Below are 25,361 nucleotides of genomic sequence, written 5' to 3'. Positions count from 1 at the left end.
CCTCTAAGCGAGGCCTCGGTGGAGAGAAACTCCCGGAGGCCAAACAAAACCCCGCAAAGTGCCGATAGAAGCGGGATGTTTCTCGGTGCCGCAGCCGCTGAGAAAAACCCCGCTAAACACACCCAAAACAGGACATAGATTTTTTTTCCAGTTAAATTGGGCCCATCAGAATGCATGTCGCACTTACATGCTAAAAGCCTGACTTCTGAGATGATTTGTTTGGGTGGGATAAGATCAAAAGGAACTAAACGCTATATCAGCAGCAGGATTAGTGTGCAGTGCAGAGAGAGAAGCACATCTGATGAGCAGCTTAGATCATAGCCATGCCTGGCTGGAAACAAAACCTCTCCTGAAAACAAGGGCTGGATTCTCCGCCGGCGGGATGCTCCATTTTGCCAGCAGCCCCGGGGGTTTGCCGACAGCGTGGGGCTGCCCCGCAATGGGAAACCCCATTGACCAGCTGGCGTAACGGAGCATCCCGCCGGCGGGGTGAACCAGAAATGTGGTGCGGGGGGGGGTGGCGGTGGAGAATCCAGCCCCAGGCTTCTCCGCAGAAAGGCTGTTGTTTCGAAAACCTGAAAGATTCTACACTGAACCAGAAGAAGACTTCTGAAAATAAAGATACAAATCGTGTGCGGTATCTATTTGATGGATTTGGTTCGTAAAGCTTACCTTTATGGGACGTTGTTTTAGGTTCAATGACACTCTATGAGTTTGGAAACGTGGATAGATGTGAAAGGGGGTTAATTCAAATATATTGTATGTGTGTCGCCATTACTGTCCTAAATTGTGTTTTGTATTGAGGTCTTTCTTGTGTGTTTTACAGTTTAAATAACGTTCTTTTCATTGAATGATTACAACAAAACTGGACCATTCTTCACTGCTTTGCAGATCCGCCCTCACATTATATCTAATTGCAGTATAAACACTTAAGAACAGGAATTTCCAAGTTACCCTTCTGCGTTTTGGGATACCCTCGTATCTAACATCAGCAGGGTTCATAACATTACTCATTATAAATACTCTTCCAGGTACTGTGGACTGGACACACACAAAGTAATCACTTTGTCTTTTGTCATATTGTGGCATCCGTTCCGAATTGAAAGGATACAGTGCTGACCTGCAGGTTCTTGTGAAAGCAAATATTGAAACATTGAGGGAAAAACAATCAAAGATCTACCCCGGTGCAGTTAAAGAATGAATGAAAATTAAAGGAGCCGGTTACACGCTTTTTGTATACCTCCCTGGCACAACTGTAGAATAGAAAGCGGCCGAAATACTTGAGTTTCATCTGCTGAAAAAAAATAGAATGTGGAACGTGCTCCAAGACAGTAGCCCTAATCAGAGTTGAGATAATAATGAGCTCCTCAATAGGCAGCCTGTTTAATCCAAGCAATTAAAATAATGCAAGAACAGCCATTCGTCATTTTAATGCCATTAGATGTCTCCTGAGCACATTTAGATGCAAAGGACAAAGCAAAACGAGGTCTCAGTTTCAAAACGAAAAGAGTCCAAATTAATGCACAATAGTTAACAATTCATTTTATAAAGTCACACCGAGAAACAAATGTGGTACAGGGAGATTTATCAGATTGAGGTTAATCTTGCAGCCAGATGCCTTCATTGAGTACTGTTGTGCCAGTTGTATGAGGACGTTATTTTATTGAGTTGATCATTTCTACTTAATTTACTGAAGTATTTTCCAAATAAAACTTTTTTTAAAAATGCTGACAAATGTAGGTTTCATAAAACCATTGGTGTTTAAAATAAGTCCCTTAAATTCCTTTAATTTCAATTGTTCCTTTCTCAAGCAAATTAGTTGTTCCAATGTAACCTCTAACAGATTGCTTTGTGGATCATGACCAGCAGGCAGGCTGCACATTGTTAAGTGTAGAATTTGCATTACTTGAATTGGATTTATATCACACAGGATTAAAGAATGTATGTTTGTGAATTGGTTTTAACAAGAATATAAACAATCTTGCAGTGTCTTGAGAATATCTAAAAATAGACTAAGAACTGGGCAAGGCTTTAGCTTTTTCTGTGTCAACTGTACGTAATCCAGTGTGTACACTCCAGTAAAAAACATAGTAACCTCAAAGCAATCAAATATATCAATAGTTCCTGTGTGCTGAATAAACTCTAAGCACATTTTTGCCACCAAAACAACATTGCCCACAGTTAGGAACCATTGGCACTATTACTGACAAGGCTATTATTGTACACAAAGCTTTTTTACAAGTTTCTCAGATGCCAATAAATATAAACTAATGTAGGGAATTGAGCAATAATAGTTATGAGTTAGAGATAAAAGTTTTGCTAACTTGTTTTAAAACTTTTCAGTTTAAATTGTCAATTTGTCAGCAGCACTTTCTTCCATTCATGAATCCATATAAAAACATACTGTAGTAAATGTGAATGATTATACATAAAAAGCGAAACTATTTTATAAATTTCAGTACATTTAATTAGGTGCAATCTGGGCTGAAAAACGTTTACGAACCACCAAGGAGACCTCCCAAATAAATGCCAATATTAAATGTACCCCACTGTCTTCAGTTAATAATGCTTTCCTAAGGAAGTGTGGTCCCGGCATATAGTAAACACAATCATTGTTCCTGACAATATTCCCAGCAAACAAGAGTCTCAGCTCCTGATTTCTGTTCCCTGATCCTGCATATTGTCAAAAACCAAACCTAGCCTGAAACAGTTTCATTTTTCTATTTCATTGAACGGTGGCTGGAATTCTCTGGGCGTTGGGATTCTCTTTTCCTGCTGGCAGCGCACCTCCGCTCTCGGGTTTCCCGTGTGGGGTGGCTTCAATGGGAAATCCCATTACAAGCGGTGGGGGGAGAGAATCCCACTGCAGCGCGCCGCCAAGAAACACGCAGCTGGTGGACCGAAGAATCAAGTCCAGTAAGTCATGTTTTCTTTGTTGTGATTGAGCGCTCGCAGTTAACTTAAAAAAACAAAAATATGTTTTTTTCTTTTTCTTTGCAATAGCGGTGCAATGACGGTCATGATAAAAGAGATAGCTTGCTCCAGAATTGACCCAATAGTGAAAGACAGCACAACTAAATAAATTAATTTCCCACAGTCTTAAGAATTCTGCAGTAAATCTGATACAGAAGGTAATTGTTAGCTTTGAACTACTTGTACATACAAAGTTCCTTTTCTTCTGAATGCCCAGTTACAAAAAGAACTGCATTTCCCCAGACCCGTGGAGACAGGACTGGAGACAGAGGAAGTGGCTGGCAAAATAGGAGGCTGGTGCGTCAGGATGGCTCCCTGATACATTGTACATGTTGTACAACTTTCCCGGGGCGGGCATGAACCAACTTGACTGCCTGCCTCTGCAATTCAAGTGAGTAAGGCCCCAAGTTGGTCGAATTTGTGGCAGCTTAAGTATTTAACCAACAGCATGGTACGAATATTACTTGCCACTTATTGGTCAAAGCATGAATGTTGCACTAGGGCATGGACTGTTTCCTTATCTGAGGATTTGAGAATGGAACAAAGCACTGTGAAATCATCAGTGAATATCCGCACTTCCGACCTTATGATGCAGGAAAGATCATTCATGAATATGCAGAAGTTGGTTGAGCCTAAGATGAGGAACTCCTGCAGTAATGTTTTGAGCCTTAGGAAGAACAACCTCAACAACCATAACCATTTTCCTTTACTCCAGGTATGACTCCAGTCAGTGGAGAGTATTCTCTTCAATCATTATTGAGTTCAATTTTGCTAAGTCTCTTTAATGCCACACTTGGTCAAATGCTGCCTTGATGTCAAGGGGAATCACTATTAAATCACCTCTGGAATTCAGCCAATTTATCCATGTTTGGACCAAGGCTATAATGAGATCTGGGGCGGGATTCTCCCGTACCCACTGGGGCGGGGGGTCCCGGCGGGACGGAGTGGCGTGAACCACTCCGGCGCGGGCCGCCCCAAAGGAGCAAAATTCTCTGCACCTTCAGGGGCTTGGCCAGCGGCGGAGTGGTTTGCGCCCTGCCGGCCGGCGTGGAGGGCCTTTGGCGCTGCGCCAGCCAGGGCCAAAGACACTCCGCCGGCCGGTGCGGGTCCGCGCATGTGCGGGGGCGTCAGCGGCTGCTGACATCATCCCCGCGCATGCGCAAGGGGGGTTCACCTACGCGCGTCCATCACGGAGGCTGACATGGCCGGCGCGTAGGAAAATAGTGCCCCCACGGCACAGGCCCGCCCGCGGATCGGTGGGCCCCGATCGCGGGCCAGGTCACCGTGGGGACACCCACCGGGGCCAGATCGCCCTGCACCCCCCCCCCCCCCCCCCCCCCCCAGGACCCCGGAGCCAGCCCGCGCCGCCCTAGTCCAATTTACACCGGTGGACCTGCATATTATGAGCGGGACTTCGGCCCATCGCTGGAAGCGGCCGCCAACCGGCGTGGCGCGATTCCCGCCCCTGCCAATTCTCCGGCGCCGGAGAATTCAGCGGCCGGCGGAGGCGGGATTCGCGCCGCTCCCCAGCGATTCTCCGACTGGCGGGGGGTCGGAGAATTCCGCCCCTGAAGTCAAGCTGTCCTTGCCGATCCCAAACTGAGTATCAATGAGCAATTTCTTGGTGAGTAAGTGCGATCACAATAGTACTGTCCACGACACCTTTCATCAGTTTGCTGATGATTGAGAGTTCAGTGGTGGGGTGGAAATTGGCCAGTTGGATTTATTCTGTTTTTTATGGTTCGGATATATCCTCAGGCAATTTTTCACTTTGTTGGGTAGATGTCAGTATTTGTAGCGGTGCTGGAACAGCTTGGCTCGAGGTACAACCTGTTCTACAGTACAATACCAGCACTACAACTGGGAAGCTCCATGGTCTTTGCTGTGTCCAATGCGCACAACCATTTCTTAGTCAGCTTTGGAGTGAATTGAATTGGCTCAACATTGGTTTCTGTGATGGTTGTCCCTCAAGAGCAGCTCAAGATGAATCATCCAAAGGCGGCATGGTGGCGCAGTGGTGAGCACTGCTGCCTCACGGCGCCGAGAACCTGGATTCGATCCCGGCCCCGGATCACTGTCCGTGTGGAGTTTGCACATTCTCCCCATGTCTGTCTGGGTCTCACCCCCACAACCCAAAGATGTGCAGGGTAGGTGGATTGGCCACGCTAGTTAGTTGTTTAATTGTTCACCTCCATTCGCAACTGCATGTGACAATATAGAAGAGCTTTGATCTGATCTGTTGCTTGTGGGATCACTTAACAATGTCCACAGCATGCTGTTTCTTGTGTTTGTTATGCATGGAGTCCTGTGTTGTAGCTACGCCAGGTTTGCACCTCATCTTTAGATGTGTCTAGTATTGCTCCTTACGTTATTCTGCACTCCTCATTGAACTGCTGTTGGTGAATTGGCTTGATAGTAATGGTAGAATGAGGGATATGCTGGTCCTTGAGGATACAGATTGTGGTGATATACAATTCTGTTGATTCTGATGACGCACAGATACTCGGGGATGCCCAGCTTTCACCTGCTGTTTTTGGCCAGAGTCTATCCTATTAAAACCAGAGTAATTCCACACAACACAATGGAGGGTGCAGTCAGGATGAAGATGAGGCTTTGTCTCCACAATGACTGTGGGGTTGGCACTCCTACCAATGCTGTCGTGGGTAGATGCATCTGAAACGGGTAGATCGGTGAGAACAAGCTCAAGTCGGTTCTTCCCTTATGTTGGCTATTTTATCACCTTCTGCGGGCCATGTCTGGCACCCATGTCCTTCACAACTTTGCTAGCTCAGGCAGTAGTGGCGCCACTGAGTCACTCTCAGCTCGAGCACATTCTGTGCACTGGCTGCCTTTGCTGCTGTTTCAACATGGAGGAGTTGAGGGAGGACAGTAACAGCAGGATGTTTCCATGTTTGCCCTGATGCCAAGTGTCTTCATGCCCCCCCCCCCCCCCCCCACCCCCTGCCTCCCCCGTGCTACCACTGTGCTTCCACCACTGATTATTCTGTCCTGTTGGCTAAATGGACAAACATAGTGAGATGATGGTGCCTGGGATGTTGGATGTAAGGTATGATTTGGTGTGTATTATTACATCAGGCTCTTGCTGTGGACTAGTCTGTGGGACAGCTCTCCCAATTTTGGCACCAGGCCCCCAGTGTTAGTGAGGAGGACTTAGCAGGGCTGACTGGGCTGGGTGTGCATATGATGTGTCAGTCTGATCGTATTCTTAATTATAGCAACTTATGTCACTTAATGGCTTGCTAAACTATTTTGGAGGGCAGTTAAGGGTCAATCACATTGCTGTCGGTCTGGAGTCAGATGGAAGCCAGACCAGGTAAACCAGATTTCCTTCCCTAGAGGGCATCAGTGAACCAGATGAGTATTTATGACAATCTGAGGGTTTCGAGGTCACTGTGAATGATATTCGCTTTCTTTCCAGATTTATTTAATTAATGGAATTTAAATTTGTGAGTGGAATATGAATTAGTGTCTCCAGATCATTAGTCCGAGCTCTGAATTAATAGCTCAGCAACATGAAAATGAAATGAAATGAAATGAAAATCGCTTATTGTCACGAGTAGGCTTCAATGAAGTTACTGTGAAAAGCCCCTAGTCGCCACATTCCGGCGCCTGTCCGGGGAGGCTGGTACGGGAATCGAACCGTGCTGCTGGCCTGCTTGGTCTGCTTTAAAAGCCAGCGATTTAGCCCAGTGAGCTAAACCAGCCCCTAACCTAACAGCAACATAACCATTATGCTGCCAGAACCACTGTGGTGAATGTATTATGGCAGCCATTCACCACTGTATTACATTATATCATGTTGGTGCCCTTGTGGGCCCCACCTACGGACTATTGTATTGTATTACACCGCATTGTATCATGTTGGTGTCCTTGTGGGCTCCGCCCCTGGCTCTGCCCCCTCGGGGGAGGTATATAGAGCTGCTGCCCTGCAGGCGGCTCTCAGTGCAGAGCAGTCGCAGGCAGGCACAGTTCTAGCTGATTAAAGCCACTGTTCACTTCAACTCTCCGTCTCGTGTGAATTGATGGTCGCATCAACCACCATACCTTGCATGAAGCCCTAATGGTCCTTTCAATGTTGTCATTACCGGGGGGCATCACTCTCAATGCTGAGGTATCTCATAGTTTGGTCCCAAATCACTGCATATCCTTACCCTGTCATATTTTAGTGACCTTTCCGCTGGCTGTTTCTATTTATATCCTTCAGTGATCTTATAGAAACATATGAAATTATGAAGGGAATAGGTAGGATAGATGCGGGCAGGTTGTTTCCACTGGCGGGTGAAAGCAGAACCAGGGGGCATAGCCTCAAAATAAGGGGAAGTAGATTTAGGACTGAGCTTAGGAGGAACTTCTTCACCCAAAGGGCTGTGAATCTATGGAATTCCTTGCCCAGTGAAGCAGTTGAGGCTCCTTCATTAAATCTTTTTAAGATAAAGATAAATAGTTTTTTTGAAGAATAAAGGGATTAAGGGTTATGGTGTTCGGGCCAGAAAGTGGAGCTGAGTCGAAAAAAGATCAGCCATGATCTCATTGAATGGAGCAGCAGGCTCGAGGGTCCAGATGGCCTACTCCTGCTCCTAGTTCTTATGTTCTCCGATGTCATGCTCATCTTTGGCTCAGCTACCACATTCTGCCCTCCTAAACCCTACCCAGTGTCTATTGTTATGCCCTTCTTTCTTTGATTGGTTTTTCATGGCTTGCTGTGAAACCACCAGATTTCACCTCCACCCAATTGTTCAAAGAAATGTGTTCCCTGGCTATTTAGCCCATAAATTCCTCTCCATGGAGGAATCTGCATTCCTGACAGGTGACTTTTACCTGCTATAATAAAAGAAAAATACTGTGGAAGCTGGACGTCTTAAATAAAAACACAAAATGGTGGAAATGCTCAACAGGTCTGGCAGCATCTGTGGAGAGAGACACAAGAGTTCTGAAAAAAAGTCATATTGGACGTGAAATGTGAACTCTGGGGGCGAATTTCCCACCGTGTTGCGCCCGCCGCCAATCGGTGCGCTGAGTGAATAGCTGAAAAGGTTCAAATCGCCGGCGCGAACCTTTTTGCAATTCCCCAGCCTGCTCCTGATTACAAGATTGGGTTCTCGCCCAAATTAGCTCATTAAGGTACTCGACTCCCCAGCAAGACGTCATGTGGGCTTCGTTTAGCACTCCTCTACAATAACGGGAAGCTGACGCAATGGCTGCCGAGGGGAAGTGAGGAGGTGAGTAGCCCTTCCCATTTACCAGCATTCAGCTCAAGGGCACTGGAGCTACTGCCCCAGTGCTTTCAGGGGGGGGGGGGGGGGGGGGGTGGTTGGGGTTGTTCGGGGGGTTGAAGAGGTGAAGGGGTAGGGTTAAGGACTTTGTGTCTGTGAGGCCCTCAAGCCATGTTTAAATATTGTGGAGACCCAGAACAACCCCCTTGTTAGCGGTGAGCAGCTGAGGCACGAGTTGGGTAAATCAGATGGCAAGGGAGTCAGGCTCATCGAGATTCACGTGGGGGCTCATTTGTGGAACTAAGTGCGGGTGAATACAGGCCATGATCTCGCTATTGCAGTCAAGCCCAAACACAAAACCAAACTTGCCCAAGATGACACTTTTAAATTTTGGGGGTGAATCACATCCTCTGTTTCTCTCTTCACAGATGCTGCCAGACCTGCTGAGTTTATCCAGCATTTTCTCTTTTGACTCCTTGTTGTGAAGTTGCTCCCATTTTTTCTTTGGGCCTTTTAAGGATCTCTCTTATCTTCCAAGTTCCAATACCCATCAATGTACCCCTGAAGCATTAAGGTGACGAGCATTTCTCTGGGTACCAAGAGACTGGTATAATTCCACAATTTTCTATTTTTATTTAAGCTTTCCAGTATTTTGCAGGTTTTTATTTTTAATTTGTCAGTAATTATCGTGCTATGTGAACGATCTATTTTAAGATTTGTCAGCAGTACTTTTACATTTGATAATATGTTTCTAGTCTATCACCAATTTATTTCTGTTGTTTCAAAAACTTATTTCCATAAATAAAAATGTTGTGTGAGGAGGTGCAAAGTTATCATCAAAAGCAACATACTGCCAGTGCTGGAAGTCTGAAATCTCTCCACAGATTCTACCTGACCTGTTGAGTTTTCCCAGCATTTTCTGCTTTTATGGAAAGTTATCAACTTTGGTGGGGAAAATAAAAATATCAGAATATCTTTTTAATGATGAGAAGCTGGGGAAGATTGGTATAAAGGGGGAACTGGAGGTCCTTGTATTTAAATTACAGAAATTTAGAGAGCAATCACATGGCTGCATCGCGCAGGGCGCAAATCTCAGCGAGTCGGTGAGATCGGGGGACAGTCCAGATTCGGGAATTATGCCAGGCGCCAATCGGTTTCTTATCTAACCGGCCGGCTCCCACTTGCGAGATCTGGATCCCACTGGGCCGTGCTAGAAACCAAGAATCACCAATTAAGGCCAATCTCCATCCCATTAACAGGAAGGACTCCCTATTTAATGGCCTCCCGTGATCTAACCAGCTCCCCAGCGAGAGGTCATGTGGGTGCCCTTTAAGCACACCTATATAAAAACGTGAAGTTAGCGAAATGGCTGCTGTGGGGATGGGAGGAGGTGAGTAGCCATCTTGCAAAATTGTCAGTCAGCGGGAATCTGCGAGCGCAGTCCAGGTGAATCAGCTGGCAGGCCAGCCAGTTCCGATGTGAAGCCCGTGGGGCATCATTAAATGCCCTAATTAATGTTAGATACCGATGACAGCCTTGCCGAGTCGGCCGTCAGGAAACACCCGGCAATTGGGGCAGCAGGGTAGCATGGTGGTTAGCATAAATGCTTCACAGCTCCAGGGTCCCAAGTTCGATTCCCGGCTGGGTCACTGTCTGTGTGGAGTCTGCACGTCCTCCCCCTGTGTGCGTGGGTTTCCTCCGGGTGCTCCGGTTTCCTCCCACAGTCCAAAGATGTGCGGGTTAGGTGGATTGGCCATGCTAAATTGCCCGTAGTGTCCTAATAAAAGTAAGGTTAAGGGGGGGGTTGTTGGGTTACGGGTATAGGGTGGATACGTGGGTTTGAGTAGGGTGATCATGGCTCGGCACAACATTGAGGGCCGAAGGGCCTGTTCTGTGCTGTACTGTTCTATGTCTATGTCTATGAGAGTAAAGCAGCCTTACTGCAATTGGTGAGTAGTACCGTGAACAGTTTTGGTCTCCTAACTAAGGTTATATTTGTCTCGGAGGGAGTGTATGGAGATTCACCAGACTGATAGCTGGGATTTTGGGAATTGTTCTATGAGAGGAAACTAGGTTTATATGTGCCAGAGTTTAGGTGATTGACAGGTGAGTTCATTGAAACATATACATTTTTTTATTCTTCAACAGGGTGTGGGTGTTGCTGGCTAGGCAAGCGGCCATTGGCCATTCCTAAGGCGGAATTTTCCCTGAATTGCACTGAGTGTGACAGTGGGCATGAAAAATTTTCCCACCGGCTACAATGTCTGCCCTTCGGCCTATCGGGTCTGCCTTTCGAAAGTCTCCCAACTTAAGCCCAATCCCCGCCCTATTGCTGTAACCCCACCCTAAGAAGAAATTTAGCATGACCAAATTACTAACCTGCACATCTTTGGACTGTGGGAGGAAACTGGAGCACCTGGAGAAACCGATACTGACGTGAGGAGAATGTGCAAACTCCACACAGTCAGTCACTGGAGGTCGGAATCGAACCTGGGTCCTTGGCGCTGCGAGGCAGCAGTGCTAACCACTGTGCCACCGTGCTGCAATTCGGGATTGGCAATGAATGCTGGCCGGTCCAGATAAGCCCACGTCCCGTGAATGAATTTTAAAAAAAATAGGGGTTTTGTATAAGTTCTGCAAAAGCTCCTTGATCTTGTACTCTATGCTCCTTTTAATAAATCTTCGATTACTATATTAATTTCTTTCTCAACCTGTTCTGTCACCTTCAATGATCTATTCACATATACACCCAGTTCCCTTTGATTCTGCACCCCGTTAAGAATTTTACCCCTTACTTTATATTTCCTCTCACTGTTCTTCCTGCCAAAATGCATCACTTCACGCTTCTCCACATTGAACTTCATCTGCCACCTGTCTGCCCACTCTACCAACTTGTCTCTGTCCTTTTTAAGCTCTATACTGTCCTCCTCACAGTTTACCATAATCCCAAGTTTTGTATCGTCTGCAAACTTGAAAATTATACCCTGAACACCAAGATCAAAATCACCAATATATATCAGGAAAAGCAAGGTCCCAATAATGATCCCTGGGGAATTCCACTACAAACCTTCACCCAGTCTGAAAAATATCCATTACTCTATGCTTCCCATTATTTAGCCAATTTTGATATCCACGTTGTTACTGTCCCTTTTATTCCATGAGCTATAACATTTCTCACTGGTCTGTTGTGTGATGCTGTATCAAACACCTCTTGGAAGTACAGGTACACCACATCAACTGAATTACCCTCATCGACCGTTTCTGTTACCTCTTCAAAAAACTCCAATAAGTTAATGAAATCAAATTTCCCCTTTAGAAATCCATGCAGGCACTTCCTGATCAACCCACATTTTTCCATGGGACTACTAATTCAATCCCAAATAATAGTTTCTGAAAGCTTGCCAGCCACTGAGGTTATACTGACTGGGGCTATCCATGCACTCTTTTTTTGAACAAGGGCATAACATTTGAAATTCTCCAGTCCTCTGGCACCTCCCATGAGTTGAGCGAATACTGAAAGATTATGGTCAGCGCCCCTGCAATTTCCATTCTCACTTCCTTCAATATCCTGGGATGTCCCTCATTCAGTCCCGGTGCCTTGTCAACTTTCAATACCAACAGTCCATCCAACCCTTCCTCCTTACCAGTTTTGAACTATTCAAGGAACAGGGTTTCCTCATCTGTCACCGTGGCCTGCGTAGCATCTACCTCCTTGGTAAAGATGTCTGCAAAGTATTCATTTAGTACCTCAACCATGCCACCTGCTTCCATGTGCAAATTCCCTTTGTGGTCCCTAATCGTCCCTACTCCTCCTTCTGCCGCTGCTTTATTCTAGCATGCTAGCACAGTGGTTAGCACTATGGCTTCATAGCGGCAGGGTCCCAGCTTCGATTCCCGGGTACTTTGGTTTCCTCGCACAAGTCCCGAAAGACGTGCTATTAGATAATTTGGACATTCTGAATTCTCCCTCCATGTACCTGAACAGTTGCCAGAATGTGGCGACTACGGACGTTTCACATTAACTTAATTGCAGTGTTGATGTAAGCCTACTTGTGACAATAAAGATCATATATATGCCTATATATTATATATATGCCTATACAAGACTTTGGGATTCTCCTTTATGTAGGCTGCGAGTCTTTTCTCATAATCCCCCTTTGCTTTTCTAATCTGAACCATTTGTCTTCCTTTTGATTTACAATTGTATTTTCTACTTGACACCTGCCATAAGCACAATTTTTCTTCTTTATCTTAATTTCTATCTCCTTTTCATCTGGGGAGCTCTGGATTTGTTTCCCCTGCCTCTCCCTTGACTGTGCCCGAACCATTTATTTTTTGGAGGTAGCCCATTGTTCAGCTCCAGTTTTTCCCACCATCTTTTCATTCTAGTCGAACCGGCCCAGCTCCATTCTTGCCCCATTGAAGTCGACGTTCCGCCCCAGTTAATTATTCTGACTCTGGATTGCCTTTTCTACTAACATTCTACACCTTATGATAGAACGATCACTGTCTCCTAAATGTTCCCCCACTGACACTTGATCTACTTGGTCCACCTCATTTCCAAGAACCAAGTCCAACAGGGCATCCTTTCTCGTTGGACTGGACACAAACTGCTGGAGAGAACTTTCCTGAACACAATCTAGAAACTTTTGCCTCTCTACGCCATTTACACAACCACTGTCCAGTCTATATTTGGGCAATTCAAGTCCTCCATTAAAACTACTCCATAATGTTTGTATCTCTCTGTAATTTCCCTGCAGATTTGTTCTTCTACATCCTCCTCACCAGTTGGCGGTCTATAGGCTTCACCGACCAATGTAATTGCACCTTTTTTATTCCTTGGCTCTAGCCAAATTGATTCTGTCCTCGAACGCTCTGGAACATCACCTTTTTCCAGCACTGCAAAGCTCTATTTAACCAATACTGCCACCCCTCCTCCATCCCTATCTTTTCTGAACACCTTGTACCCAGGAATATTTTCAAGCCTTTCCTGGAGCCTGGTCTCTGTTATCGCCACAGCATCACATTTCCACATTACAATATGTGCCTGTAACACCCCAAACCTATTTACTATACTTTGTGCATTCACATACATGCACAGTAACCCTGATGTAGACGTCATGGGCGGGATTCTCTCAACCCACGCCGGGCCGGAGAATCGCCGGGCTGGGCGCGAATCAAGCGATGTCCCCCTGAGGCCGGTCCGCCGATTCTCCGGAGTGCGGAGAATTGGCACCATTGGTGCTGGCGTGGTCGGCGCGGTGCCGGTCGGGGGCCGCTCTACGCAGGCCCCCCGCCGATTCTCCGCCCGGGGGCCGCAAACAAAATCCGAGTCCCGCCGTCGACGTGTGGTCTTACCCGGCAGGACCTCGGCGTGCATCCATCCGGGCGCGGCCTGGTGGGGGGGTCTCCGCTGTGATCTGGCCTGCTACGGGGCCTACCGATCGACGGGCCGGCCACTCGGGCGGGGGGCCTCTTTTGCTCTGCGCCGGCCCCTGTTGTGCCATGTTGTGGCGGGGCCGGCGCGGAGAAGGGAGCCACCAGGCATGCGCGGAATCGCGCCAGTCTCACTGCGCAAACACGTATTGGCGCTGGTCGCACTGCACATGCGCAGACCCCGATGCCCATTTGACACCGGTATCGGCAGCTGGAGCAGCGTGGGTCGCTCCAGTACTGTGCTGGCCTACTGAGGGTCTTGATCTTGGGGGCATGTTGACGCCGTCGTGAAACGCGACAGCATTTACGACGGCGTCAACACTTAGCCTCAGGACCAGAAAATCCCGCCCTATTATTTTTTCCCTTATTCCAACTTATTTACTTGCTATTCTCTATACTAGTGCTATCTGTCCCTCCCAGTATTTTGTGCACCCTGGTATTCCTCTCTAATATTTTGTCTTGGTTCACACATCCTTGCCGAGTGTGTCATGTATAGTGTTGTCTTCCAGCTTCATTTACAGGCTTTGTGAGTGCTCCCACTGCAACCCTCCTCCACAGCTAGCAGTTCTGCTGCATGCAGCCAAACCAGGAGTGAATGTGGAGGGAGAAGTGAGTGTGTCAGCGCCTTTCGGAGCCTCATGCAAGGACTCTTCCAGGCACATGGAGCCTTCATCCATCACACTCATTTCACTGTCCCAAGCATTTTCAGTGCTGCCTGTCAGGGTTCTCTTTCAGTTGTCCATCTGAGCTGACCATTGTCTCTGCCCACCCACTGATTGAACTCCCATGCAGCACCTGTGCCTGTCCAACACGTAGTTCTACTCACCTTCAATTTGTGCAGAATGGCGGTGGTTAAACTCTTCATTAGCTCCCGTATCCTTTCCCCTTACCCATTTCCTTTCCCCCATCACTGTCAACTCCCTGACATCATCTTCTACTTACCCACCATTACCCTATGGCCAGGTCCCTCCCCCTTTACAAATGTCCAGATAAACATGCAGGTTCCCTACCAGCCTGAAAACAACACCCCCATCCACACTGACCTCCCTGACCTCCTCCTTCCCACTCCAGGGTCCTTTTTTGCCTCTGTGTTCTCACCAACTACCACCAGCGCCCCTTCTACCGGCATTAATGCACACTCACCCTCCAACCATATTGATGCCCTCTGCTTCCTCTCACACTCACAATTACATCCTACCTCGCCCATCCTGAGTTCGCTCCCGAGGAGGTTGACATTGACTCCACAGGTGAATGTTACACATTCACTGAGACATTCCACCCGCTACATCTCCCTCCTCCATACACCTTCCTCCCCTCTTACACTTCCTCCACTTCCACTTTCCTCTCCCCTACACCTTCCCCCCACTTACACTTTCCTCCACCTTTCCACCTTAACCCCCACTTACACATTCTCACACTTTCTTCCCATTACAACTTCCCCCTACTTACACCTTCCTCCTCCCTTACATCTTCCTCCTTCCTGCCTTGTACATCGTCTTCCCTTACAATTTGCCCCTTCCACCTTCCTCTCTGCATACAACTTCCCCCCCCCCCCACCTTGTACACCTCCCCACTCTGTAAACCTACTCCACTCCCTGCACCTCCCTTACACCTTCCTCCTTCCTCCCTCATACACCTTCCTCTCCCCCTTCTCTGCTCATCTCTATCAGCCCATGGCGAAGTCCCTGGAAGCTGGTGCAAGTCCTGAAGGTCTGAAGCAGTTCCAAAGAATCAGCAAAGTCCATAAAGATCTGGGGCGGGATTCTCCTTTTCTGAGAATAGGCATTGATGCCAACGGAGAATCTGTGGACTTTTATGACAGAAAAACCGCTCCTGCACCTGGACCGATCCGCTACTGTGGAGGGGCTAGCACTGGTGCCGCATGGTACACAATCGATTCCAATGAAAAATGGTGTGAGATTCGCCGGGTCCGTGATTTACACTAGGGAGGCTGACAAGCTGCACATACACATTACAATCCCCACACACACTCATCCCAGCCAATGGGATACAGCTGACCATACAGCTGATGGATCTGCTGGGGCCAGAGGGCACTCAGGGGAGTGCCCTGGGGGTCACCTAGAGGACCCGTGGAACTAAGTTCAAAGTGGGCTGTTAGCGGTGTGCACAGCTGCAAGGCTGCCTTGTCAGCTTGTGGCGGTTTAGGTATTCCGGATCCGAAGGGACTATCTTACCAACCTACATCAGGTTAAGCTACCAAAAGAGGGAAATCTATTTCTCTGTTAAGACTCAGAATAGCTCTCACGAGGGGAGGTTACCTTTCTGTGTCTCAAAAAGTTAAACAGGATTTTAGTTACTTTCTAGTGGAAGACGTTCAGAGACGTCACTCATAACTGAATCGTTACCTCTGTTGGTCGTAGAACTTTGACATTTAAGACTTCCTAAATGAGTGTCTAGGATCTAATACTTATTGAGAGTAAGACTACACAGTTTAATTTCTAATGATTGTATGTTTATTATAAAATAGTCTTAATTGATACATACAGAATTGCAGTGTTAAAAATATAAATTGATTAACAGTCCTTTGTTATCTGCTAACAAACTAACTTCTCTAAGACATGGAAAATCCTAAAGTATCTCATATCAATTTCGAATACATTTCTAAGACGTTTAATAGAAACATACTTACAAAAACCACAATGGTCTTTGGGAAGCAGGGTAGCATGGTGGTTAGCATAAATGCTTCACAGCTCCAGGGTCCCAGGTTCGATTCCCGGCTGGGTCACTGTCTGTGTGGAGTCTGCACGTCCTCCCCCTGTGTGCGTGGGTTTCCTCCGGGTGCTCCGGTTTCCTCCCACAGTCCAAAGATGTGCGGGTTAGGTGGATTGGCCATGCTAAATTGCCCGTAGTGTCCTAATAAAAAAAAAGTAAGGTTAAGGGGGGGTTTGTTGGGTTACGGGTATAGGGTGGATACGTGGGTTTGAGTAGGGTGATCATGGCTCGGCACAACATTGAGGGCCGAAGGGCCTGTTCTGTGCTGTACTGTTCTATGTTCTATGTCTTTGTTTGACAAAGCAGGGGGAAGAACAGAACTTTGACGATTTCTAGCAGGAGAGAGAGTGAGTGCCAGGTCTGAGAAACTAATCCTCTTTTTATACATAATTTCCACTATTTAGTGAAGGGCTTTTCTTGTATCTTACCTTTGATACTGGGTAATTTCCTGTAGCCAAATGGTCAGGTTTGTGGCTTATCAACAATATATGAGTTAATGATCTTAGTGACTGCTTGAATGTCAGGTGTTTAAGATATATGGTCCCTCAGGGAGTTGTTTGAGTCACATTTTCTGTCTACTTTCAATATGACAAGTTTTTTTAGATATGTAGATGTTCAGATAACCACTATTCTGAATGGTATTATCGTAAGTATCAAAAGTTATAAAGCTGAGGAAGAAGTTTGTTAATTTATTCTAGTTTATATCTTCTAGTGTACCTTCCCGCTGGTCTAGTTTATGGTTATAATTACAGGAAGGTAATTTAAAGAATTTACGGTTTGTCAATTCAAGGATCTTCCCGATCCCGCATTTGTCTGGGATGGCTCAATGATCCTAGGGGGTCAGCTAAAGTTTTTTAGCTCATGGTGACTTTTGAAAGATCTTTCTGTTGAAGTGGTTTTATTCCACTTTGAATGAAATACTTGATGCATTAATTTCTGCTGCTTATACAAGTCCTTATTCTAAACCGAATTCTGCGGACAGTGTGATCTCCATCACAAGCTGCGGCAATGGTGTTCCCTGCCCGTCTAGCCCGGCCCCACAGCACACCACCTGGCCAGCCCCCCACTACTCCCCCCCCGGACCTGGCAGATGAAAATGAAATGAAATGAAATGAAAATCGCTTATTGTCACGAGTAGGCTTCAAATGAAGTTACTGTGAAAAGCCCCTAGTCGCCACATTCCGGCGCCTGTTCGGGGAGGCTGTTACGGGAATCGAACCATGCTGCTGGCCTGCTTGTCTGCTTTCAAAGCCAGTGATTTAGCCCTGTGCTAAACAGCCCTAGATGCACCCCCGGCCAGTGGCACAACTGTCAACAAACCATGGTGATGTTGGACACCTTCCGTACCCCCTCTCTCTTCCTCAGCAGCCGCCGCGTCGGTTTCACGATTTTTAAAAGCACAAGTGAACCACGCCGTCGGGGACTCGGCCCATTGGAGGTGGAGAATCGGTGAGGCCCCGGAGAATACATTAGTGGGTCGGGCCCACTAATGATATGCAAATGGTGTCTACTGTACATGCATTCTGGAACGCATTGACGCCGCTGTCGATGTTGCTGGAGCATTGCGGTTTGGTGTCAAATCAGCACCTGCCGCAATTTGGGCGTCGGAACTGATTCTCCACTCAATTGTCTTTCCCGATTTTGGCACTAGCTGACAGAGAAGCCCACCCCTGAGATCCCAGTGAAGTTGAACCTGCTGCATGCAGTCCTCCCACCTTTCCAGACTAGCTTCACAATGGAGACAATGGTGCAATGAGGATTCACTCACCATGCGATACACGTGTTCCTCCAGAGTCTGGGAGCCACAGGTTTCCAGCATCTTCTTCTCCTCATATGTCCGCAATCTCAGCAAAACCTGAAAGGTAAGCCCCAACTTTTGCATGTCACGCTTGTTCAGACGTGTTCTGGACCAATGTGTTTTCCCGGCGGGAATCAGGCGTGGGGGATGATTTCAGTCGGGCCTTACTTTGCATCTCATTGGCGGGATGCAAATCGGTTTCATTGCCGGTTTCCTATGAGGTTTGTCGGATGATTTCACTGTGATTTCACAGCGGCGTGAAGTTGAGTTCTGTCTCTCCTGCTGAATTTGCCTCCCTCCCCAACTACCATTATGCCCGCCGCAAATGGGAGCAGAAAATCTTGGCCCAAATTGCCCTTGCGAAGGTGGTGGTCAGCTGCCTTCTTGAACTGCTCCAGTCTATGTAGTGTAGGAACACCCACCATGCTGTTAGTCAGGAAGTTCAAGGATTTTGACCCAGCAACAGTGAAGGACCGGCTGATATATTTCCAAGCCAGGATGGTGAATGACTTGGTGGGGAACGTCCAGGTGCTGGTGTTCCCCGGTATGTAACTTGTAGATGGTACACAAGACTACTACTGTGCATTGGTGGACAGAGTGAATGTTTAAGGTGGCGGATGGGGTGCTAATCAAGGGGATTGCTTTGTCCCAGATGGTGTTGAGCTTCTTGAGTGTTGTTGGAGCTGTGCACTTCCAGAGAGTATCCCGTTGCACTCCTGACTTGTGCCTTGTGGATGGTGCACAGGTTTTAGGGAGTCAGCCTACTTGTGATGCGAATAAAGAAGATTATTATTATTATTATGATCATTACTCTCTGCAGAATTCCCAGCTTCTAACCTGCTCTTGTAGCCTTAGTATTTATATGGCTAGTCCAGTTCAGTTTCTGGTTAGTGATCATTCCAAGGATGTTGATAGCGGGGGCTTCAGCAATTGTATTGCCGTTGAATGTCAAGGGAAGATGGTCATTTTCTCTCTTGTTGGAGATGGTCATGCCTGACACTTGTGTGGCATGACTGTTATTTGTCACTCATCAGTCCAAGTCTGACTTTTGTCCAGGTCTTGCTGCAAATTCCCGTACCAGCCTCCCCGGACAGGCGGCGGAATGTGGCGACTAGGGGCTTTTCAGAGTAACTTCATTGAAGCCTACTCGTGACAATAGGCGATTTTCATTTCATTTCAAATGGACATGGGCTGCTTCAGTGTCTGAGGAGTCGCGAAGGGTGCTGAATCATCTGTGAACATCCCCACTCCTGACCTTAATGACTCCTTAGTGGAAGGAAGGTCATTGGTGAAACGGCTGAAGATGGTTGCACCCTGAGGAACTCCGACAGCAAAGTCCCGGAATTGAGATGATTAACCTCCGACAACCATATTCCTTTGTGTTAGGTATCACTCAAATCAGTGGAGAGTTTTCCCTCTGATTCCCATTGATTTCAGTTTTTAGAGATGCTCCACTCGGTCAAAGGCTGCCTTGATGTCATGGGTAGTCAGGCTTAACAAACCTCTTGAGCTGAGCTTTATTGTGTATGTTTGGACCAAGGCTGTGACGATGGCAGAAGCTGAGTGACACTAGTGCAACCTATGATGTTCTTTATGTTGCGAATACTCAAGTTGGATTTGTACTGTACACAAAGACCACAAAAAACTAAGTCAAATAAACAAAGCTAAAATTTATTACACTACTTATTAAACAGTTCGATCACGATTCCTAAAACAAGCAATATTATAACTCAACTACAATCTACACTATACTAACACCTGTCTCATGCACACTATCTTAAATTGTTCTCTGCTCTGCTCCTATTCTCTCTAGCCTACTCCTGCCTTCTCTACACTCTCTCCCCAGAAGCTTGAGAGGCATTAATGTTTATAGGTCTGCTCCCAGCTTTATCTCGTGTTCGGCTAGAGTATTACATTAACCCTTAATGTGCTAGACATTATACACAATGGCCGGGATTCTCCGCTATCCGGCGGGGTGGGCCGTACCGGCGGCAAGGAGTGGCGTGAACCACTCCGACGTCGGGCCGTCCGGAAGGTGCGGAATCCTCCGCACCTTCAGGGGCTAGGCCGGCGCCAGCAGGGTTGGCACTGCGCCAACTGGCACCGAAGGGCCTCTGTGGCCAGCACGAGTTGGTGCATGCGCAGGAGCGCCAGTGTGTTCTGGCGTGATCCCAGCGCATGCACAGGGAGGTTCTTCTCTGCGCCGGCCATGGCGGTGTGTTACAGTGGCCGGCCCGGAGTGAAGGGGTGCCCCCACGGCACAGGCCCGCCCGCAGATCGGTGGGCCCAGATTGCAGGCCAGGCCACCGTCGAGGCCCCCCCCCAGGGACAGATCCCCCCGCGCCACCCCGAGGACTCCGCAGGCACCCGCAGAGCCAGGTCCCGCCAGTAAGGACCTTGTTCGATTTACGCCGGCGGGACTGGCCAAAAACGGGCGGCCACTCGGCCCATTGCGGAGCAGAGAATCGCCGGGTGGGCCACTGCCAACAGCCCTGGACCGGCGTGACGCGATTCCCACCCCTGCTGAAAAACCGGTGCCAGAGAATCCGGCAGCTGGCGTCGAGGCGGCGGGGCGGGATTCACGCCACCACCCGGCGATTCTCCGGCCCGGCGGGGGGTCGGAGAATCCCGTCCAGTGTCACAGAACCCAAACTAAGTGTCAGTGAGCAGGTTATTGCTGAGTAAGTGCTGCTTGAGAGAGGTGCTTCTGAATCTTTCCATCACTTTACTGATGACCAACAGCAGACTAATTGGGCGATAACTTTGACATTCTTTGCTCCAGAGAACTGTCGATGCTGAGTCATTGAGCATGAGCTAAAAAGGGATGAATAGATTTTCAGATAATCTGACTGTCAAGTGACACAGGGATGGTGCGAGGAGGTGAATCATAGAATCCCTACAGTACAGGAGACCATTCAGCCCATCGAGTCTACACCGACCTGCTGAAAGGGCACCCTACCGCGGCCCAATCCCCCACCCTATCCCCGTATCCCAACCTAGGGGCAATTGATCATGGCCAAACCACCTAACCTGCACAAATCTGGACTGTGAGAGGAAACTGGAGCACCTGGAGGAAACCCGGGACATGGGAAGAATGTTCAAACTCCACACAGACAGTCACCAGAGCTCGGAATCGAACCCGAGTCCCTGGCGCTATGAGGCAGCAGTGCTAACCACTGTGCCACCGTGCCACCCGAACTTAAGCAGAAGATCAGCCGTGATATTTGTGAATGACGAAACTGGGTGCGAAAGGCCAAACAACATATTTCTGCTCATATGTGTTATCTTCTTAAACTGAGCCCACAAATTGCAGTAATACTGAATTTATTACTGTAATATGAGCTTTGTCCATATGTTGTGGAGTATCACTGTCGCATTGCATTGAGGTAGTACCTTCGATGATCATGTACTGCGTGTGGAAAATATGAGCTAGCTGGATGGAAGATTTTCTTAACAGTCATCGAAGTGGTGATGTCATGAGCAACATTTTCTGTGTGGGTAGGTGGTAAGACGATGATTCAGATTGAGGAGAATCACTTTGTCATGCTAACGTTAACATCAAAACTCCCACACCTTTTTGAATCACGGTAATAGCTGAAGAAGATTCTTTCTCTGAAAGACAGATGAATCAGTGATAAAACAAACATTTGACTCATCCAATCAAAATGATACCGTTCCGCAAATATCAAAGTGATGCCTTTTTGTGACATCTGTTTGAGTTGAAAAACTGTCACAAACGATAGTAAATAATCTTACAAGTGTGGAAGTTTTGAAATTATTTTACTATAATCTGGCTACCCTAACTAGCCAGCATGGATGAAGGTTTCTGATTATATTTTCTTCCCGTTCTGGAAACATTACTTATTCATGAGCGGTGGAGGCATGTCATTTATATTGTTTTCTTTTCTCGTATGAATGAGAAAATGTCTGAGTCGAGCTTCTTTGGTGAGATATTCTATTTATACTGTGAGCACTTTGCTCTTGATATATAATCCTCAAAGGAAGCTCAAAAATCTAGAATGAATCCTTCATGCTGCTGCCAACTACTAGTCCTTATCTCACATGTATCTATTTTCACTTTCACATCTCGCAAGTTATAAATTAATCCTTTGGCAGATTCCTCTTCATGATCCGAGAATATGGGGTACGTTTTTTTTAAGCAGTTCATCAAGAAGGTACATGCTCGTTCTTCAAGGTGGATGTGGTTTTTGTACCCATGACGTTGGCAGGTTAGATCACATGCAACATGTCTCGCAATTATCGACCACACACTACATTGGAATTTTTTGTCTTCTTTGTTTAAATCATGTACTTGGTATGAAATTAGACTTTTTCTGTCTGTGCCCTTCCAGTGGTGGTTCTTACTTCCTTTGAACAACTGGACTACTTTTGTTTCCTTTCTGAGGATGAAGCGAAAGAAATTCCAAACGTGAGATGGAGAACAGGATTGTTGACATTGTGTATCAGTAACTTTTCCAATGTCTGCCTTATTTTGCCACACGAGCAAGATTGGAGATTTTTAATCAATGGAACCAAATGTACAAAATGCGGGGTGATTTTAATCCTTTAACCTTGTCACGAGCCCCTGGCTGAGTGCACAGTCAATTCCAGCCTCACTTCGCAACACAAGTTTAGGGGCTCGTTTAGCTCAATCGGCTAAATCGCTGGCTTTTAAAGCAGACCAAGCAGGCTAGCAGCACGGTTCGATTCCTGTACCATCCTCCCCGGACAGGCGCCGGAATGTGGCGACTAGGGGCTTTTCACAGTAACTTCATTGAAGCCTACTCGTGACAATAAGCGATTTTCATTTTTCATTTCAAGTGAAATTAGATGTTACTTTAAAATACCTGAGGACCTTGGCTGAGCCCAATAAACTGCAGTCACCAGGTTTAACCTGTAACCTTAACACACAAATAACCTGTTATCGTTTAATAGTAATATAATTAAACTGACAAAACTGTAACTGACTACCAAATAACCCTTACCCACTCAGCCCCCTCCCACTTTCCAACTCATCCCACTCTATACACACACACACTCAACATAGAGGAAAATGGAGGTGGAGAGGAAAGAAAAAAAAAGATAATAATAATCTTTATTATTGTCACATGTAGGCTTACGTTAACACTGCATTGAAGTTACTGTGAGAATCCCCTCATCGCCACATTCCGGCGCCTGTTCGGATAGACAGAGGGAGAATTCAGAATGCCAAATTCACCGAACAGCACGTCTTTCGGGACTTGGGGGAGGAAACCCACGCAGACACGAGGAGAGCACGCAGACTCCGCACAGAAAGTGACCCAAGTAGGAATAGAACCCGCGACCCTGGCGCTGTGAAGCAACAGTGCTAGCCACTGTGCTACCATGCCACCCTAAGTGAAAAAAATATAAGATCTCCGATGCACTATGATGATTTTTAGTTGAAGTCTTTCAAAAATTCAAGATTTCGCTTTAATGTTTCTTCCTTCTAAGCTTGAGAGGATTTTCTCTGCCACGGCTGTCTACTTTCTTTGTAGAATCAAGATCATTGCAACTATTTTGTAAAGATGTGCCATAGAACAATAAAGCAGTTGTTTACTTCAGCAGAGAGAGAGAGCTCCCACTCCTTCTAAGGTCTAATCCTAATCACTTCCACCCAATCTTTCAGAAGAATCCTGCAGGAAATAATCACTGACTGTTGCCAGCTAGAACACTGTCCCTGGCCAACCCACCCATAGGTTGCCAGCCAACCAATCGAACCAACTTTGTTCAAAGCTTGATCTTAAGATTCCCTTGGCGCTAAAAAGCAGAAAATGCCAAAATACTCATTAGAACAGACAGCATCTATGGAGAGAAAAACAGAATTAATTAAGAGATTATTCCCATATAAAACACTAGTTGAACAACAGCTGGAGTACTTCTTGCATTGGTCATTGATAAATAGAAAACGTGATTGCATTAGAGAGGGTACAAAGGACATTTATGAAGATGTTGCCTGGACTGGAGAATTTTAGTTATGAGCAAAGATTGGATCAGCTAAGGCTGTTTCCTTTGGAACAGAGGAGGCTCAGGGAGGACTAATTGAAGTGCATAAAATTACGAAGGGTATAGATGGAGTCAATAGGAAAGCCCTATTCTCATGGTCCATAACCAGGGAGCATACATTTAGATTATCATAGAATCATAGAATCCCTACAGTGCAGAAGGGGGCCATTCGGCCCATAGAGTCTGCACCGACACTCTGAAAGAGCACCCTACCTAGGCCCACTCCCCCATAAACCCGTAACCCCACCTAACCTTTGGACACTGAGGGACAATTTACCATAGCCAGTCCACCTAACCTGCACATCTTTGAATGGTGGGAGGAAACCGGAGCACTTGGAGGAAACCCACACAGACACGGGGAGAAAGTGCAAACACCTCACAGACAGTTACCCGAGGCTGGAATTGAACCCGGGTCCTTGGCGCTGTGAGGGAGCAGTGCCAACCACTGTGCTACCGTGCCGCCGCAGAGTAAGAGGTGCTAGGAACACCAAGATAATTTTTAGGGTTGTATTGGTAAACATTAGTATTATGACCACAGAGGAGTCCACACGAAAGGTGAAAAGAAACTGGTTATTTATTATTGAAATAACTGTTTACTCGATGTACACAGGTCCCCGTTGGGACTACTCTGCTTGGCTCCTAATTGGGCCGAGTTTTAATACATAGTGTCCATTGCTCCACTGATGGGGCCCCTGCCCCTCAGTGGGGAAGCTCGTACTCGATGAGGCTCACAGGGAGACTAATTGGTCCAACTCCGTAGGTTTCGTTCGGGTTGTAACAACCCTCCTCCCCAAAGTCCAAAGACTCTTCCGAGGACGGTGGAGTAGGGGTGGCTTGCTCTTTCTCGGCTCTGGCTGTGCATCGTGCCCCTGTGGGGCTGGATCATGCAGTGTACATCCAGATGGTAAATGCCACTTCCTCGCTGATTGTCGAGGTTGCACCAACATTGGTGGCTGCTCATCGGTCTGTTCACTGTCAGAAACTGCCTGGTTCTCCATGTCTGAGACGGAATACATGGTCTCCTTCATTTCTGTATCGGATCTCCCTTGGGGCAACGCCCTCGAAGATGCTGGTGCCGTGGCTGTTTGAGTCAAAGTTGGCACCTCCGGATGAGTTTTGCACATAACCAGCTTCCTGTTGCGGCGATGGCCCAGATGTTTCTT

At 47.0% G+C, this 25,361-nt stretch overlaps 1 protein-coding gene across 7 annotated transcripts in view; it reads left to right on the top strand.

Moving 5' to 3' along the window:
* The first annotated feature begins 332 nt into the window (after positions 1–332).
* The window catches only part of dot1l (DOT1-like histone H3K79 methyltransferase), a 143,756-nt gene continuing 118,727 nt past the window's right edge, over positions 333–25,361 (top strand). For 2 of the 7 annotated variants that reach the window (XR_005457956.1, XR_005457957.1), the window contains exons 1-2: positions 336–657; positions 2,783–2,916. Coding sequence is in view for 5 of the 7 variants with exons in the window: in XM_038776965.1 (XP_038632893.1) it covers positions 501–657; positions 2,783–2,916 (291 nt within the window). In the remaining 2 variants the exon portion in view is untranslated. Of the gene's footprint in view, positions 658–2,782; positions 2,917–25,361 lie in introns of all 7 variants that reach the window. The other 5 variants (XM_038776974.1, XM_038776971.1, XM_038776965.1 and 2 more) reach the window with 4 other exon arrangements.

Source organism: Scyliorhinus canicula, chromosome 18 (assembly GCF_902713615.1).
Source record: "Scyliorhinus canicula chromosome 18, sScyCan1.1, whole genome shotgun sequence".
Lineage (NCBI taxonomy): Eukaryota > Metazoa > Chordata > Chondrichthyes > Carcharhiniformes > Scyliorhinidae > Scyliorhinus > Scyliorhinus canicula.
This window is presented reverse-complemented; position numbering and strand designations above follow the sequence as displayed.